At 40.8% G+C, this 18,809-nt stretch overlaps 1 protein-coding gene across 14 annotated transcripts in view; it reads left to right on the forward strand.

Moving 5' to 3' along the window:
- SH3KBP1 (SH3 domain containing kinase binding protein 1) overlaps nucleotides 1–18,809 on the forward strand; it is a 222,895-nt gene that overhangs the window by 104,299 nt on the left and 99,787 nt on the right. For all 14 annotated transcript variants that reach the window (XM_015302495.3, XM_015302501.3, XM_015302505.4 and 11 more), the window contains one exon: nucleotides 9,339–9,445. In XM_015302495.3, coding sequence (XP_015157981.2) covers nucleotides 9,339–9,445 — 107 coding nt within the window. The remainder of the gene's footprint in view (nucleotides 1–9,338; nucleotides 9,446–18,809) is intronic.

Genomic DNA, 18,809 nt, shown 5'->3' on the forward strand with positions numbered 1-18,809 from the left:
ATTTTGTAGCAGCCCTCATGAGTGCAGCATGAAAATGAGTTGCTGTGTTTGTTGCATCTGTCCATCATTTTTGAGGTATATTTGATGCGTACTGTTAGCTGTTGGACTGCAAATTAAATCCTGATGACAGATTTTTAGCCCTTGATTAAAAAAAAAAAAAAGGCTTACTTGAAATTGGTGTAGCAGAGGTTAGAGTAGGCCTTGCTCTGTAATATCTTTACGCAGGTGGAGAGCCTGTCAAAAAGCACTGACAGTCTGAATGTTGAAAATCATAGAATCATAGAATGGCCTGGGTTGAAAAGGACCTCAAAGATCATCTGCTTTCAACCCCCCTGCTGTAGGCAGGGTCGCCAACCACTAAAATAAACTAACACAGTTATTTCATTCTTTTAGGAAAAAAAGCCGTAATTTTAAGAATTTTAAGTTGGACAAATGTCACTTTTCAGGACAGCAGTCTTGAAGTACGAAGTTAGTAATTTTGGAGTTTGCTGTGTAGGAATCCATTCAGTTTGATTGGAATCCCTTTACTTAAAATGAGGAGAACACAAGCTGAATTGCACAGTGGTTTCACAATTAGAGCTATTTGCACTCATTTCCTTTATTCTGTGAAGTGCTACCATTCAAAGGAAATTTAAGTGGTGTGAATTATGGGATAGAACATGAGTAGTGAGCAAGGTGCAGCAGCAATTCACGCTTAAATTTGGTTTATTCAAACACTTTCTCAAGAGGTCAATACAAAAAAGCAGTAAAGAGTTAAGTAATCAACTGGATCTCAAAACGTGGCTGAGGGAGTAACTGTGGAGTTATCCAATGACAACTTTAGATCTGTGGAATGCCAATAGAAAGAGGAAAGGGCTTTTACAGGCCAATTATAAGTCTTGTGTTGTTTCTATTCTAGCATTCTGAAACTTCATCTGCCATCCAAATATATTTCAATATTTATTTCAAGTCTGTGTGCCCCCTTCTCTTTAGAAATGCTAATTTATTGATACAGATATCATATTATCTGCAATATTTCTTGAAGCTCCTTGTAGAGTTGTTTCTTATGAATTATATGCTAGCTAGTTTAAAAGTCTGTTTCTATAATTTATCCTTGAAAATGTTCTGAATATGAGAAAAGAAACTAAATATAAAGACGTGCAAGATCTTGTGTTGGTAATAGGCCCCCTCATCTCTATCAGATGTTAACTGCATAGAGGATGATGGTGAATCCTATTACGAGGCATGGGAACTTGTGCTTGTGGTGGTGGAGTTACTCACAGTCAGACTGCTGAAACATTCCTTGGCTTGCCAGTATCACAGCGAGGACAGAAATACTTGGTACTTTTTGGGCTACGCAGCTCATGAAAGACACTGAAACAAGCAACAGGTTTTTACTGTTGAGAATGGGCAAGGTAATGGCTTGTTTGACAAGAGGTGCTATCAAACCAACCCTTGCTGCTGAGGGCTATACTTGCACTTCTTCCAACTGTAGGAATGGTTGATTCTGGAAGTGATGACAAGCTAAGGGAGCTTGCCCAGTGTTTATCAGGACTGTGTAACTGCTTTTTAACTGCAGTTTCAAAACCTTTTCTGAAACCCTGCCAGCAAGTTCCAATTTTCATTTTATTAAGGACTGTTTCACATGTGCTGCTGATCCAAAATAGTCACTAACAGTATGAAGCTTGAAAGAAAGAAAGGATTTAGACTTGTAGCTTAGATGAACATGCACATTTTCTGCATGTGGTTACGTTACTGTGTAGTTTAATACAGTATTTTATGCTTTCCCTATAAAAGAGAGAGCATAATAATGCAGGCTGTATGGCAAGTGTTCCTGTTGAAATTTGGACCTACTTTGTCCAATTTTCTGGTGATGATGGTGTGATACTTTGACTGCATTCTTGGTATTACGCTGACAGAAGTGTCTATGCCTTTTATAGGCATACAGTACATTTCAGACACAGGAAAAAAATTGATGTAGGTTTTTATGGTTAAACTGTGCAGCTATCCTTTGAGTTTGCTTACAGGTTTTTTTTAATACCATTTACTTCTGCTTCAGGTTAGACTTCAATAATGATCATTGCTTCATTGATATTTCAATTGTATCTGTCTGATGCACACGCCTGGCACACACTGTGGCATATAGCATAGTGGTGCTAGGTTGCTGCTCTAAGTCACTTCCAGTAATTACTGCTGTTGTGTGAAAGCTTCATACCTGATGTAAGACTGCATGTTTTCAAACAAAGAATGAATGTACTGAATGATATGAAGTCTTATATTCTCCTGACTGTGCATGTGTATTAAAATGTGATGGCATAACAATGTCATCGAGGCTTTCATGTTCCTTACAAACAAATCTTAGTTATAAAACTCACAGGAGCAATCCAGTGGCTGAAACCTGGAGGTGTTGCTCTGGAGTCTAGAAAGAGATGACACCAAGTTGGGGGAAGAATCAATATGCCTGATGGTAGGAAGGCCCTACAGAGGGACCTAGACAGGCTGGATTGATAGGCTGAGGCCAGTGGGATGAAATTCAACAAGACCAACTGCCAGGTCCTTCACTTTGATCATAACAACCCCAGGCAGTGCTAAAGCCTTGGGGAGAGTGGCTGGCACGCTGAGTGGAGGAAAAGGATGTGAGGATGTTGGTTGACGCTCAGATGAACACAGGCCAGCAGTGTGCCAGGCAGCCAAGAAACCAATGGCATCCTGGCCTGTGTCAGAAATAGTGCAGCCAGCAGGAGCAGGGAGGTGATTATCTCACTGTACTCAGCTCTGATGGGGCTGCACCTCAAGTACTGTGTTTAGTTTTGGGCTCTTCACTAGAAGAAAGAATTTGAGGCCCTGGAGCATGTCAAGAGAAGGGCACTGAAATTGTGAGAGGTCTGGAGCACAAGTCTTATGGGGAGTGGCTGAGGGAACTGGAATTGTTCAGTCTGGAGAAGAGGATGCTCAGGGGAGACCTCATCCCTCTCTACAACTGCCTGAAAGGAGGTTGTGGTGAGGTGGGGGTTGGCCTCTTAGCCCAGGTAACAGTGATAGGATGAGAGGGAATGGCCTCAAGTTGCACTAGGGGAGTTTCAGGTTGGATACTAGGAAGAATTTCTTCTTAGAAAGTGTGGTGAGGTATTGGAAAAGGCTGCTTAGGGAGGTGGTGGAATCACCATCCCTGGAGGTGTTCAAGAAAAGGGTAGATGTAGTACTTAGGGACGTGGTTTAGTGGGCAACATTGGTGGTAGGTAGACAGCTGGGCTAGATGATCTTAGAGGTTTTTTTCCACCTTAATGACACTGTGAGGAGAGCAACAACTCCTCAATAGCAGTAAAGCTTCAATACACTCAGTGTAATACATTACTTACAGTGATGGCACATTATCTTGTAGCTTTAATGTGTTTAATGGAGTCCTGCAATCTCCATGATTCAGCTGCGCACATCAAAGCAGAGCACTTTCCAGTTCATCTACTTTTAGAGAAGCACAGCAGTTTTACATAACACATTTGGTGGAGTACTGGAAGCACCTTAAATATTCTTCCTCCCATTGCCCCTCCTTGCAGTTTTCTGGTATACTTTCACAAATGAAAAACAAACAAAACAAAACACATTTTTTCCCTCTTAAAATATTCGCTCACCCAGCTTACTTCTGTTTTTTGCTAGACAGGGAACAGTCTGCAGTCAGGATATTTTGTCATCTGGCCAAAAGCATTCTAACAGCATGTGGGTGATGAGGGAATTGGAATTGACATATCGCATCCCAGGTCAGAAAAACACTGCCAAAATCCTCCAGGAAAAGACTGAAATTGGAAATGGGCAAACTTGGTTTAAAATCTTTTAAAATCTGAATAGTACTTCTACTTGTGAGTGGGTTTAAAATGAAGTCTTTGTATTGTGGAAGATAATGACAAAGTCAACATTAGCATTGAGTGTGATGGGGATTTTGAAGTCTTTCAACACTATCTTCCATATACTTTACAAAAATTATATATATATATATTTATTTAAACTACCTGTTTGCCCTTAACTAGGTAAGATCTGTTTCTCAAAAGCACCTAGTCAGGGTAGTGCTTTTAAGAAGAATTTTTCCCAGAAGTAAGCTTGTCGCTCAACCTTTTTCTTAACATTTGCATTTAATATACAAAATTTGGTGATTTATAATTAAAAAAAAAAAAAAAAGAAACAAACATGCTAGTAACCATCTAGGCTGGCAGTCCAAAATAGCTGTAATCATATATATGCCCTCTTAGTTGTACAGTAGTAGCCTTTCGTCTCCTTGCACATTAAATTTAGAACTGGTTTCTGGCTGAGTAATATCATACTCTTGCGTGCCTCACCAGCAGACACTGTGCCCTGAAGCAGTTCCCCTCAGCTGCAGATTTATCTCTGCAAGCTGGAAGAATGGGAAGTGCAACTAATAGGCAGATTCTGCTGCACGTATGGGAATGTGAAGTAGGAGATAGGAAACTTTTCCTCAGTCATTTTTCTCAGAACAGACCAGCTAGAAAGGGGCTTCTTTCTCACGCAGATGTAGTGAGTTCAATTACTTTGCATCTGCTTTACATATGGCTCCACTGGATCTGTTTTCCCCAGTGGTCCCCCCACGCCTGCCCAGCGAGCCCAGGACAGAGAGGAGTGTTTTGGCCTGCAGGGGCTATGATGTGCTTTACTGTATTTGGAATATTTAGATTTGGCTGAAACATCTTTAGGCTCCACACACAGCAAAGCTTGACTCAAGCCTCTCAGTCCCCAATATAACCCATGCAATTTCCATAGCAACACACCTTTAAAATAAAAGGAAATGCAAGAGCAATTCGGCTGGATTGTCTGAGCGGCAGCGGTGTCAATATTTGTCTTTTCAAAACAGACCCAATTACAAAACTGCATGGCCTAGTTTTGAAGAGACTATAAACCATTCAGGTTGACATTTTGTCAAGGAGAGGTATAGATGTTTGCTCCATGGGTGTGTTCTGTTTTTGTAGTCTTTTGCTTCTTGTGGCAGTATCACAGAACAGGTTGCTGAACTTGTTCTCTTGTCATAGAACAAACGGGATTTGTGCAGTTGATGGACCTGCTAGTGACAGTCACCGTGTGGTTTTCACTGACACTAACAGCACATGTACAAAGACACTGGCATCAGTGAGCAGTAGGCTCTCTGGAAACCATTGCTGCATGCGCTCAGCTGGAGGAGGCTCTTTTGAATCAAGGCCCAGTATCCTGCTACTGGAGACAACCAGACTGTTTTTACAATGCGATCAAACATCACTTTGAACAAACTAGATTTGTTCCCTCAAAATCTTTAAACGTGTGCTCATTCTTTTTTCCATCTGACCTAGTGTTAGACATTTTAAAGGTCGACCTGAAGCCTCGTCTCACCACACCAGTAGAAAAAGGCCTCTCCAAAGAGTAGTTCATCTGATGTGTTTTAGTCATCTGTTTTACAGTGACACTAACTGCCCTCTGGAGGTATTAGGTTCTCTCTGCTCCTGAGTGATGGGCTCAGATTGAGACATCCACCTCAGGGACAGCTATGTGAATCTTAGAATAAAGAAAAAATGGAGCTACTTTTAAGTCTAGTGCTTACACTTCTAAGTCACCAGGTTTTGCTCAGAGTGAAACTCTTTGGGGAACAATTAGAGAGGCTGATCGCTGTTCAGAGCAGAGCGACAGTAACCACAGGTAGGGTGAGCAGGAGCTGGCAATTAGCAGCTGCAGACAAGGTAGGCAGCCACATTGCACCTTTTGCAGTGTACCCAAGGTGCATGTTTTTTTCCTCCCTTGGTAGACGCACACAATGCCAGGTTCAGTGGCTTCGACACAGCCTGTGGAAGGAGCAGAGCAAAGCCCAACCTGCTTTGCAGCGGTTGAGCTCTTGGCGTCATTGCTTCAGGTGCAGTATGCTTTGCAGCAAGTTCTTTTCTAGCTGCATAATGTATTTTAAGAACAGACTGCACATACAAGACATGTGCGTGTTTTTTCTTCAAGGTTTATTATAACTGTGTAAATGAAAGCCCATGTTTTTCTAAAGGGGGAGAGATGTTATTTCTGTACGGCTGCTTGTTCCAAATAGTTCCCAACTGCAACTCATAGACATTCTGCTTTCCAAACACTCTTGATGTTAAGCCACGGTTAGAAAATTAAAAAGCCTAGAACTGCAACCAGCGGGAAGAGCACAGTGTGGTGTTTGCCTGCAGCAGGTTACTTGCTACAAATTTTTATGCTTTTCCAGTAAGAGTTTACTGAGCTTTTTTTTTTTCCTTCTTTTGAAGTTTCTAGAAGCCCATGATAACTTTGCAACAACCTTTCCTCATTTCCAAAGTACTAGATTTATTACCTGCCTTCTCACCAGTCTGTAACTTCACTACCAAGTAACTCACTTTATGCTCTAGTGTGGAGAAAGATGCAAAAATCTTCATTAACTTAAAAGTCAGAAAAACCCACAAGATTAGAAAATACCTATGATCTTCACTGCAGATTTACTGCCCTATATGGTTTAAAACTAATTTATGTTTATCACGTTTCTTACACTTCAAAGTTATAGTGCATCATTTAGATCTCAGATGATTAACAGTTTAAGCTAAACTGTAACATACTGCAATAAGTGGCAATATTAGCAGAAGGGAAAATGCCAAGAGAAGACTAAGACTTCAGTTCTTCAGTCTAAGCTGCTTATTAGCTGTCCCTGTTGGTCCTTTGTGCTTCCTCAGCATGCTGCCTTTGGAGACTTTGTGCTAGTTAAGAAAAAACACAAAAAATCTGTGGTGCTGGGCTGGGAATAGTATGTTTGCAAAAAGGGAGCTTTTCTTCACTAACAGATTTTGTATTTCCACTGCTTCTTCAGTCTTCTCTCTTTGCTTATCAGCTCTGCGTTCTTAGAAAACTCATACCCTTACTCTTTACTGGTGTTGCTTTAGGGTAAATAAAAATAGATGAGACTGCTGTAGAGCTTCTTCATCCATTTCCTGCATTGCTCAAGAATTGCAGTGCCCAAGTCTTAGCAGGCACGTGGTCCCAGTAGCACCTTCTCCTTAAACCTGAAGGTATTCACTGCTGGATCTGTTGTGTCTTGCTTTAGGCCAAAGAGAGGAGCTGGTTGGTACTTAAGCCTTTTTTTGGCGTGCTACTTTCAGCTTAGCTATTTCTTTAAAGAAAGATTCAGGAAGAATGGGAGAGCAGCGAGACAGCAGGAGGCTAACAGATAAGTGCAGACTTTCTCAAGATTCTCTGTAGCAGTAATAAAAAAAAATTACGGGGTGGGAAGGTGAAGGATTCATGCAGTTCTGTTATTAACTTCCAGAAGTGTTTATTTCTTGCTCTTCGTGAGCTCAAAAGTATTCTCCAAGAGTGACACAGTATTGATTATTAAATAGTATGGCAACTGACATCTGTCACATCAGGCAACGGTCCTTGCTTGATGTTAGAAATCAAAGTGGGAATGTTACCTTTAGGAAAAATAGCTGCCTTCTTACTTCTGCGCAACAAAAGAAGCATTTGGTATGGAAGGTATTTATTTTATTTGCATTATTCTGAATGTGGCTGTGTAATGCTGTCAATTTAGGCTCATTTTAGTTTAGATGGGGAAGAATGATCAGTCATCTGTAGGTGGAGAAAAAAAGCCAATTTGAGCAAGTTGGGTTACGTTGCATTATGCTGTTGTTATTGGGAGTTGGACTATGTGACTTCTAAATGTTCCTTCCAACTCTAAGGATTCTGTGATTCTGTGTTTAATTTTATCATTCAAAACTTGCCACTCCTCCAGAAATTCAGTAGCTGTGAAAACTACTGTTGTAGTGTACTTAGTCAAAGGCCCGCATGTCAGGCCCATGTGTCAGGCCGCTCTTGGAGATCTCCAAGGAGGAGACTGCCCAGCCTCTGGGCAACCTGTGCTGGTGCTTTATCACCTGCACATCACAGAAGTGCTGCCTGGTGTTCAGAGGGAACCTCCTGTGTTCAGTTTGTGCCCATTGCCTGTGTACCCTCCCTTCAAGCATTTATACACATTCACTAGGTCCCCCAAAGCCGCCTCTTCTCCAGGCTGAAGAGTCCCAGCTCTCACAGCTTCTCCTCACAGGAGAGATGCTCCTGTCCCTTAAGTATCTTCATGATTGTATGTTGAACTCTTTCTGGTATGTCTCCACTTTGCTACAAGTCATACAACTATAACTTAAGTGTATGCCAGTGGATTTGGCAAACAATATTATGAAGCTGATCTTTTAATTTATGTCTTCAAACTGTGATGGCACAAGGGTCAAATCAAGGGTCTTAACTCTTATTCAGAGCTATGAATTCAAGCCTGTCTGCAGCCTTCCATCCAAAGATGCATACTGATTTCTCATGGGGGGCTGGACATCTAATCTGGAGAGAAATCTGGCTGATACAGTCGTTTCCAGTGGCTGGTTGACTATCAATCTTGGCCTACCTTAACCACACTAACCCTTCGAAAGGGAGCTTTGGGATGAGCTTTCCTTGTGTTTTCTTTACTCAGAGTGTGGTAAGGCACTGGCACAGGCTGCCCAGGGAAGCTGTGGATGCCCCATCCCTGGAGATGTTCAAGGCCAGACTTGATGGTTTTCTGGGCAGTCTGATATCATGGTAGGCAACCCTGTCCACAGCAGGGGAATTGGAACTAGATGATCTTTGAGGTCCCTTCTGATCCAAGCCATTCTATGGTTCTATGACAATACTAATTCACGAATGTGCAGTTTAAAAATGTGCATATAAATACATATGCATGCATACGTATGTATATATATGTACAAAAAAGAATATGTTTTTTTTTAAAAAAGGCTCATTGGATACGGGTAAACCTGTGAGAGAATGATGGAAAACTAAAGATACAAGATGAAGCAATCTGTTGAGACTGTGTTTCTGTAAGAGCAAAAGCCACAGTTTTGCAGTCTCTCCTCTACCCAGTCGGTTTCTGGAGTTGCCTGCACCATTTGTATAGAGCATTAACCAAGAATCTCAATTTTAGCAAATGCACCTGACAAGATCCTCTGGATAAAGTTTGCTCCTTTTGTCACTAAGGAATTATAATCTATTGGTTAAATTTTGACTGTTCGGTAATATCACAGAAAGGAAAAAAAAGTTACCACAATTTTTCATTCAGATGAGGCATTATTAATTGATTCAGATTATAAAAATAGTTGAAATAAATAATCTCAGAAACCTTTTCTCCACCATCTTTTGATAAATTAACTCTAGATGGATAGACTTAAGTATTGCAAATGCTGAAATTATTTTGATGTTTTGATAATGTTGCATACAATAATGATTATTTTTCATCTTGGATCAATTTGCCTGGCTTGTGTTTGATATGAAATTTTGCTTTCATTTTATGATTTTCTCATTTCCTTAATTTTCGCTAGGAGAGAGGAACAGACGAAGAAGATGTCAGGTGGCTTTCAGTTATTTGCCTCAAAATGAGGATGAACTGGAATTAAAAGTTGGTGACATCATTGAAGTTGTGGGAGAGGTAAGCAGATGTTTAAAGAACATCAATGCAGTTCTAGCATATCTTATGTGTGCTAAGCTTTTATGATCTTGTGGTGTGTTTTAAAGACGCAATATAAACCAGATGCTTTTCTCCTTTGACATGCTTATGTATCTGTTTCAGCTTACTATTTGGGGTGAAGGGATGTGGTTGTTTGCTTACGGATTTTGTAAGGTTTTTTTCCGCTCTAGCAATTCTGCTGATTTTTCTGAATCAGCTGTTGCTTCTGAATTCAATGCAGGGAAAAAGCTCAAACATTGTGCCACAGGGCTATTGAGTTTCTTCATTTGACAAACAAGAAGATAGCAGAAAAAGCTCTTCTCAGTTTTAGCAAGCCGGCCACTGAGAAGTACCTTTACCAAGTTAAACATGTATTAGAAACGTACTTGAAGCCCTCTGGAGTTCATCCATGATACTCATCTTTTGTCATCTTTGCCTGCAAATTTCAACAATTGCAGTTTGGTGTAATCAGTTAAAAATAATAACAACAATACGAATTCTTTAGAGAATGAAGGTATACTTACTCTGAGTAAAAGTGGATGTGGAAAATGAATGAATACCTCTAAGAGGCAGTGGGAACAAATTGTGAATGTTTGGACAGAGATTCAGAAAGCTGCTGTGTATGGGGTAATTTTATTGCTGGATTAAAGCATGCTGTTCATTCTCCCTTTTTTGTTTCATTAGAGATTTTAGAAATATGTTGTTGACCTGAATAATAGCGTGAGAACCAGAACTGAAAATGCTAACATGAAGCCCTGAAGTAGATTGCATTCAAACTTGTTGTGAATAGATTTTTCGTCAACTCTGGTTTAGCAGCAATTTAGGATTTATTAATACTTCTATGATAAATCACAAGGTTAGATTGTGTGATTCTTAGTGGCACTTAATCAGCACTTAATTATCAGCCAATTTAACACAGTAATCCAATGGAATTCACTACAATTGAATACAATGACTTAGTTAAATATTTGAGAATGGCAAGGTTCACATGAGACTTATTGTAGAGTGTTGGAGAGGACATTTTTCAACTCAGCTACTTACTGGAGGACTTTCTTCCCCCCACTGACCTACTCACCCTTTCAAATTAGCAGCTCTCAGTGGACGATTGGGATCTGCCCCAGAGAGGGCTCTCTTTCAGTGGTGTCTGTCAGAAGTGAATCTCAAAATGCCTACCCTGAGACATGTCCCAGCCCAGGGAGATCAAAGATCACAGTCTGCTGCCAACCTGAGAGCTCAAGGGGCTCTCTGATTAGTTACATTATTTATAGGACTGCGAGATAACTGATGTTAGTCAGAAAACTTTTCCTTCAGGCCACAATCCAACTGAGGCGAGCCTGGCAATTTCTCCCAACTATATAGTTCCAGTACTCCCAGATTGTACAGTCTTGGCTCCTCTCTGATCAGGCTTGATCCAGGAGCAGGAATTTCAGGTATGATCAGGGAGTGCCTGAGTGTCCCAGCTCATTCCACTTGCACCAAGGCAGAAACACTGTTGAGACTTACCCGGAGATGGCAGGTGTTCTGCACCACCACAGGCCGCCCCATGACTAAAGTCAGTCTTTCCCATCCATCGGGAGAGGTCACCTCTTGTCTTTGTGCCTATAAATGGACAGTGCTTATTTCTTTATTTTTACATGACCAACTATATGAATTGAAAATGTAGAGAATGTAGAACACTTAAGGGAGTCCTTTCAGCAGCACAGCTTGTCTAGTCATTCTCCAGACCTTGATATGTAAAGCAGTAGTTAACAACAAACAAAATATAACCAGAAGCAGTAAAATCGCAATGAGATCTAGCATTATGTTCAGTGCTTCCGTTGTTGTAGAAGACCATCCAAGCAGGACTTCCCACCATCAATAATCTCCATCCTTCTGGACTCTCTGCAGCACCTGATGTGTCCCTTCATGTGCAGCATGAACAGTTGGGGATGAAAGAGAAGATGTGTTATTTTTCTAAATTTGCTATGACTTTAGAAAAACCACCCTGTGCTGCAACAGAAACTGAATGTTGGGATGCATTAATAATTCTGAATTAGGTAGTAAAGGGACTGTGCAAAATGTACACACTGTACCTCCCTATTTTTACCAGGGTTGGGTTCAATGTTTTAACCAAAGGAACAATTACTGTGGTCATCTGTTTGAAACATCTAAACCAGAAATATTTTTCTCGACAATTTATAGTTGCAAAGCAAGTAGCCTGTGTGTGCTTCTCATCTGGGAGCCAGAAATTAATTTTAGCAGTTTAATGCACAACACTTGCTCTGTTTACACTGATAATTTTAACTCTGCCATCGGAATCACACATTCAGCTTCGCAGCTTCTGGTTGTGTCAACATTTTTGCTCTTGTATTTATGAAAAAGTCTTTTCTAATAGTACTTAAGGACAAAGTAGAATTAAATATATATATATATATATATATAGCATTCACACACACATATAAATACATATAAATATAAGCTATTATTACTTGTTTACTGATAAGCTTTTGCGCAAACAGGCAGATCTAATGCCTTCTGACCACTATGCAGTCTTACTTCAGGTCTTGAAATTGTTCCCTCTGTTTCTGTGACTGTTCTTGTAGATGTTAAACTTTAAAGATAATGATGACTCAATTCTGTTCTTATCTTGTATTTTCATTTTTTTTGGTCTTGCTTCTTTTAATTTTTGTTAACATCTAGATAGAAACCTAGCATTTTGCAAATATCTCCATATCTCTGTAGAACCACTTGCAGCATCCAGCTGCTTCTCTGCCTCTTTCCTATCATACCAATCACTCTGGGCTCATTCTTCTTGGAAGCTGGGGTTCAGGTTCATACCATGCCTCTGTAAGTAATCGATGATACTCCTTGCCATCCTGCCAACAATGCCAATTCATACAAATAGATTTTAAGTCAACTCTGGTTTAGCAGCAATTTAGGAATTACTATTTATTTTATCATTTATTTATTATTTATTTTAAGATAAATCGGGAGACCAAATTCTGTGATTCCCAGTGGTACTTAATCAGCCAACTTAACACGATGATTCAATGTGATTTCCTACAACAAATACAGTGACTTACTTGAAGGCTCAAGAGTGGCTGATTTGACATGTGACTTACGAAAGAGCATTGGAGGGATGTTTCCAAGCTCAATTTCTGAACTTGAGGACTTCCCCCCACACCAGTGAGCTACTCACCCTTTCCTTTTGCCATCTCTTAGTGAGTGATCAGAATGTGCAGCAAAGAGGGCTCTGCTTTGTCGATGTCTGTCAGTGGTGAATCGTGAGATGCCAGATAATGGTTCCAGCCCAGAGAAGATCAAGGATCACAGCCTGCTGCAATCCTGAGAGCTGAAAGGGCTCTTTGCTTAGGACCATTATTTATAGGACTGCGAGATAATTGAGTCAGAAAACTTTCCATGCTGGCTGCAATCCAAGTGAGACAACCCTCAAACTTCCACTCAACCATACAGTTCCAGTACTCCCAGATTGTACAGTCCCCATGCATCCTCATATCAGTCTAAAATTCAAGGAACAAGGTCAGGGAGTGCCTGAACGTCCCAGCTCACTGCACTTGCACAAAGGCAAAAACACAGTGGAGGCATACTCTGAGATCACAGAATTCCCAGGGGTCTGCACCACTATTTAGTCTTAATTTACTTAGCTTTAAAGAGATGGTGAAAGCTTGGTCTATTTGAGCATCTGATAACAGGTGAGGTTCAGCTTGCACTGTTTATTTGTAGGATTTTTTTTTTCTGTTACTCAGCAGCTGATAAGTCAATATTTATTTTCTTGTCAAGGGTATGTAATTAGTTTTGTTCTTCCTGCTTCTGCCATTTTGGAAATCAGTTCTAAAAGAACATAAATTCTACTGCAGTCCTCATGACATTGAGTATTTTCTTATGAGAAAGTAAATTAGCACATCTAAATGTGAAGCTTGGCGCTCACTGTTTTCCCTTGAACCCAGCTGCACACACCAGCTCTGCACATAGCTCTCCTGGAACCAGGCACTGTGTGTCACTAACTAACCTTATTCTTTCTGTGAGCAGGATTGTAATCTGGCATCTCAAGACTGTAAGATACTTAAGTGTGTATCTGAAGATAATATAAACCTGATGTTATAATGAGCTTCCTGGTAGCACATGAGCTGTTTTCATTATGCAATTTAAAGTGCATTTGACCTCACATGGCCACACTAGTATCTTCCTTCAGTTGCCCTACTTAAAAGTTTTAAGTCTTCATCTTTCAAGAGTAAAGTAGTGGAATAAAAACCACTTCATCATATCCAACCTAGAATTATTTCTAAATAATTATTCATATGGTTAAATAATTTCGGTGAGGCACTAGATTTCTCTTATGAAGTGCATCTCTAGTACTCTTAGAAATTTGAACAACCTGGCTATAAATAACATTTCTTTAAAACCAGATGAGACGGCAAATATTTGTGTTATAATTGAAAGGTGTAGAAACGTGGAAGTGAAACATTTCTCTCCCTGTGTGTGCATGCTTGTAGTTAAGGGCATGCTTTTTGGGTTACTGATTACAGACTTGGCAGTCTTAAACTGGTAACTGTGCCTTGAGTTGCTACTATTGAAAAAAACATTGACAATTTGCTCTTTCTGAGGTTAAAGAAAATACATGTGTGAGGAGCAGCTGAGGCCCATGTGTTTGCTCAGCGCAGAGCAGAGCAGCTGAGGGGAGGCCTGATGGCGGCTGCAGCTCCTCACAGGGAGCGGAGGGGCAGCGCTGAGCTCTGCTCTGTGTGACAGCGACAGGGCCCGAGGGAATGGCATGGAGCTGTGTCAGGGGAGGGGCAGCTGGGGGTTAGGGACAGGGGCTGCACCAGAGGGTGGTGGGCATGGAACGGGCTGCCCAGGGCTGTGGGCATGGCCTCGAGTGCCGGAGTTCAAGGAGCGTCTGGACAGCGCTCACAGACATAGGGTTTGATTTGGGGTGGTGCTGTGCTTTAGGCATCATCTATCATGTTCCTACAATGTAAGATATTGGCTCTTTTAGGTAGAACTAGATCAACAAGTGGAAGAGGGAAAATAAAGGAATGTAGAGAGAAGATTGTAATTACCTCAGGAAGTATAATTGTATGAGCTCTGTTTTCCTTTGTGGTTCATAATGAGCAGTTGATGTTGAATACCTTGTTGTTACTTCTTCTTTTCATGTAAAAAATTGCACCAGCCAGTATACTCATTTCATTGTTTATCTTTCTGCTTACAGATACGTTGTATAAGGGATCACTGCATTGAAATGTCATTGACAGTGTTTTTAAATTGTCATCCAGTGCTACTTATTTCAAATGATAAATACATTATGTGATGTGAGAGACTTTTTTTTATTGTTTTTTAAAGAGCTTCCTGAGTTACAAAAATACCTGAAGATTTTTTTCAAGGGCCGAAATCACGCTGTGGTGTTTCCCTCAGGAGATTGTATCAGTTGAATTAATTGCTTTTAAATGGACGTAGTCCTTTCAGATTGCTGTGGATTTCTGTTTAGTTGGAAATAATGATATTCCTAACTGACTTTTGGCAAACTAAAACAAATACTGTTTAGATCAAAATAGTGTGTCTGTGTATCTTTATGCTGTTATTTAGCAAAAAGATGTGTTTAAAATGTCACTTACAGTTGACAACCCATTAGAGCTTCTCTCTTGCAAAGAAAATCTGTTTCCTGTTGTGGTGTGCTAATCTGGATTCATATTTAAAGGCAAGGGTTGTGCTCAGGCACCTGTTAAAAAGGGGATGAGAGAAATCTTAGCTGTTACCATATGCAGTTTTTGGAGCTGAGATTCCCTAGCAATGTAAGGTATTCAGATCTAGCTTTCTCCCTTTTTCCTCTTGAAGGTTGCTACTTGCAAAAGAGGGCTGGCAGAGGGGAATGCAAACCTTCTTCTCAGCTGGCCCCATTAGTGCCCAAGTTTACCCAGCCCCCCAGTGAGGATGGGTTACACTAATAGTACTTGGTGGCAGTGGGGATGGCTTCCTTTCTTTCAAATTTGTTTCAAGGAGCTATGAAGCACCTGAGGTGTAGTAGCATCTAAAACTGCTGCAGGTCATTCTTCCTGGGGCCAACAGGTTGGATAAGATACTTTTTCAAAGGGCTTTTACGTCTGTGGTAGTGCTAGATACTACTGGAAGTTCCCTCTGTGGTAGAAGTGATTTGGGGCTCCACAGTGGATTGAACCAAAAGCAAGTACAAGTTTAGAGAATCTAGGCTTACCTTTTATATACATCTAAAAATTGATTTGGACAATTCTTTTTATTATTCTCTGAGAGTATTTGAATTGCTAAAAAAAAAAAAACAACATGAATTTTGCTTTGGGGTTCATAATGTAACCAGATAGATATCCTTGAAGGCTGTATGTTCACAGTTCCTTCTAATTTATTCTAGTAGATAGAAATTAATTATAATAAATCAAACATTCATGACAGTAGATAAAAATGTTTGTTGTTAAACTAGAGCTTCCCATTACTATGGAGACTGATACCCATGAGACATTAATGAACAGATTTAAATAAAAAATATGTTTGAAACTAATGGCAGAAGCATTGGGGTGGGGTAAAACCACCTCTAACAATCCTTCTCTGCAGGTGGACAACTCTGGTGTGGTCACATTCTGCACTGAAGCAAGGAATTGCCTCAGCAGGGCAACCAAATTCCTGTCAGCAGGGAGCTGCTGGGCGTCATTGCCTTCTGCATAGCAGTGGCTCTGATGCAGCAGGGATGGGGCCAGAAGCAGTGGCATCATACCCTGCAGTTACAGAAGCAGCCCCTCAGGAGCACAGCTCCAGGACTGCTGCAAACAGAGTGGGCAAACAGAGCACGGTGCATCAGTAAGAGCCTGCTGCAGCAGTAAGAGAGTGGCACAGCAGTGAAAGCTTGGTGAATTAGCTGTGTGCGCTTGCAGCCCAAAAGGCCAACAGTACCCTGGGCTGCATCAGAAGAGGGGTGGCAGCAGGGAGAGGGCGGTGATTGTTCCCCTCTACTCTGCCCTCATAAGGCCTGACCAGGAGTACTGTGTCCAGGCCAGGGGCCCCCAACATAAAAAGGATGCTGAGCTGTTGGAGTGGTTCCAGAGGAGGGCCACAAGGGTGATCAGAGAGCTGGAACACATATCATGTGAAGAAAGGGTGAGGGAGCTGGGCTTGGTTAGCTTAGAGAAGAGAAGGCTCCAAGGAGACCTAGTTGTGGCCTTCCAGTACTTGAAAGGAGCTTACAAGCAGGACAGGGACTGAATTTTTGCACAGGTAGACAGTGACAGGACAAGGGAGAGTGACTTTAAACTGAAACAGGGTAGAAGAAATTTATTACTCAGAGGATGATGAGGAACTGGCACAGCCTGCCTAGAGGGGCTGTGGGTGCCCCATCCCTGGAGGCATTCAAGGGCAGGTTGAATGGGATCTTAGGCAGCCTGATCTGGTGGTTGGCAACCCTGCCAATGGCAGGGGGTTGGAACCAGATGATCTTCAAGATCCCCTCCATCCTAAGCCAGTCCGTCTTTCTATGATTTTCTTTATTGTTTATGTTCACAGTTAGTGAGTGATTGATAGCTTTTTATTTGTTACTCATTTTCCTACTTGATTAGTTATGACTAATTACAGTTGTGCCAAAATACAACTGTTAACTAATTGTCTCATTAAATGCAGATATCTGAATTCCAGTTGTCTTTCACTGTTAGATTTCTGAAGGATGCCAGACAATTAACCTGTAGCATTGAAGTAAGGGCACTTGGAATGTCATTCAACAGTGCTGAGACTGCTTTCATTTGGAGTTTTTCTGTCATTGTACTGCCATGTATACCTTGTGGCCTCATCTTGCAGAGAAGGGAGCCTTTTGGCAAAGTGTAATGCATGGAGTTAAACTCACAAATAAGTCTTTAACTGAGATGTGCTGTAATATACAGAGCTTATTATTTGACTTTTAATTGACGTTGCTATATATTACATGATAAAATCCTATTAAAAACTTCATTTGAAATTATAAAAATGCAGTCTCAATTTTTACAGATCAGGTGCTCCTTTCTGGGCAAGGTTGGTGAGTGGTTTTTTCTTTGAAATATCATAAAATAGTGTAACCCATTTCCAAGAACAAGATGAATACTGGGGATTGAGCTGGACTCTCCCTACAGTTAACGTATTTTGACAGCTGCAGAGTTGAAAGGGGAATTTTTTAATGGTGACAAGAGACAGTCTGTGCCTCAGTTTCAGAACTGTATAATACTACAAGAAAGCAGCTGGGAGCAAAGTCTGAAGTTCCAAGTCTCATGGTTACTTTTCTGAGACATTGTGCGGTAAGGCATTTTTTCTGATCATCTCCCAACAGGTGGTTCACAAGGACTTGTATGACTACTTCTTGTTGGGGAAGTTTATGTGGTGGGCAGCTCTCCTGTGGATCTAAGGGTGCAAATACCTGTGGCTTTGTATAGGGTCATTCTGTATGGTTGGTTTCTCTGTCCCTGAGTTTCTTACTTAGAAAATGATGTTAAACAATCAATCAAACAGAATAACAACAAAACAAAGCCCACAGAACATTTTGATGCTGTAAAATATAGAACTCAGAGACTGAATGGATCCGCATACAAACATTTTGTGCAGTTTTCAGTTCTTCCCTTTTGCACCAGTGCTCTTGAACAGATTCAAGCTGTACAGTAGCAGAACCCCAAGGGCTGGGCAGCATCTCATGGGTATGACTGTTCTTGAAGGTAGTCTCAGAACAAGCCATCAAGTGGTACTGTAGGAACCATGTTCAACTGAGGTCTTGTTTCCAGAATATCTTGTCCCATTGGCTTTGAATATGTTAAGTTTATTTCACTGCTTGAAAATCTTTTATACATTTCCTTTTAACGTAGCTTTACTTGTGTCCTTCAAGCTCAAGATCTTCCTTCAGAATTAAGGAAATAAGGGAGGATTGTTTCTTTGCTTTTTGTGTTCTGCTTCTCTCTAAGCAGAATAGATTTTGTTGATCTTTGGCTTCTGATCCTTCCTATCACCTGCCTCTGGCATTGCTTTTATTCCTGAAACTGTATTTTAGTTTTAACAGCACAGAAAGACTCAATTCATATCCAGGGAAACGTTCTTCCCCCTGAAAGTTTACCTGACTCAAAGCCTTCCACCTTGCTTGCCCTAGGGTAAGCCATGTCATCTATTATTAGTGCTAAACCATAATGGTCAATGTTGAAAGTTATGGAAAATCTTGTGGAGCAGGCGAATACAGTTTACTGGAAACATGCTTCAAGTCAGCAATTCCAGCGAGCTGAACTTTTTAATTGTTTAACTGTGGCCTAGCAATTTCACAGCAAAGTGGAAGCAAGTAGCTGTACCAGCCCCAAATATTCCAACAAGCATACACTGATAGTTG

Source organism: Gallus gallus, chromosome 1 (genome assembly GCF_016699485.2).
Source record: "Gallus gallus isolate bGalGal1 chromosome 1, bGalGal1.mat.broiler.GRCg7b, whole genome shotgun sequence".
In the NCBI taxonomy this organism is placed as follows: domain Eukaryota; kingdom Metazoa; phylum Chordata; class Aves; order Galliformes; family Phasianidae; genus Gallus; species Gallus gallus.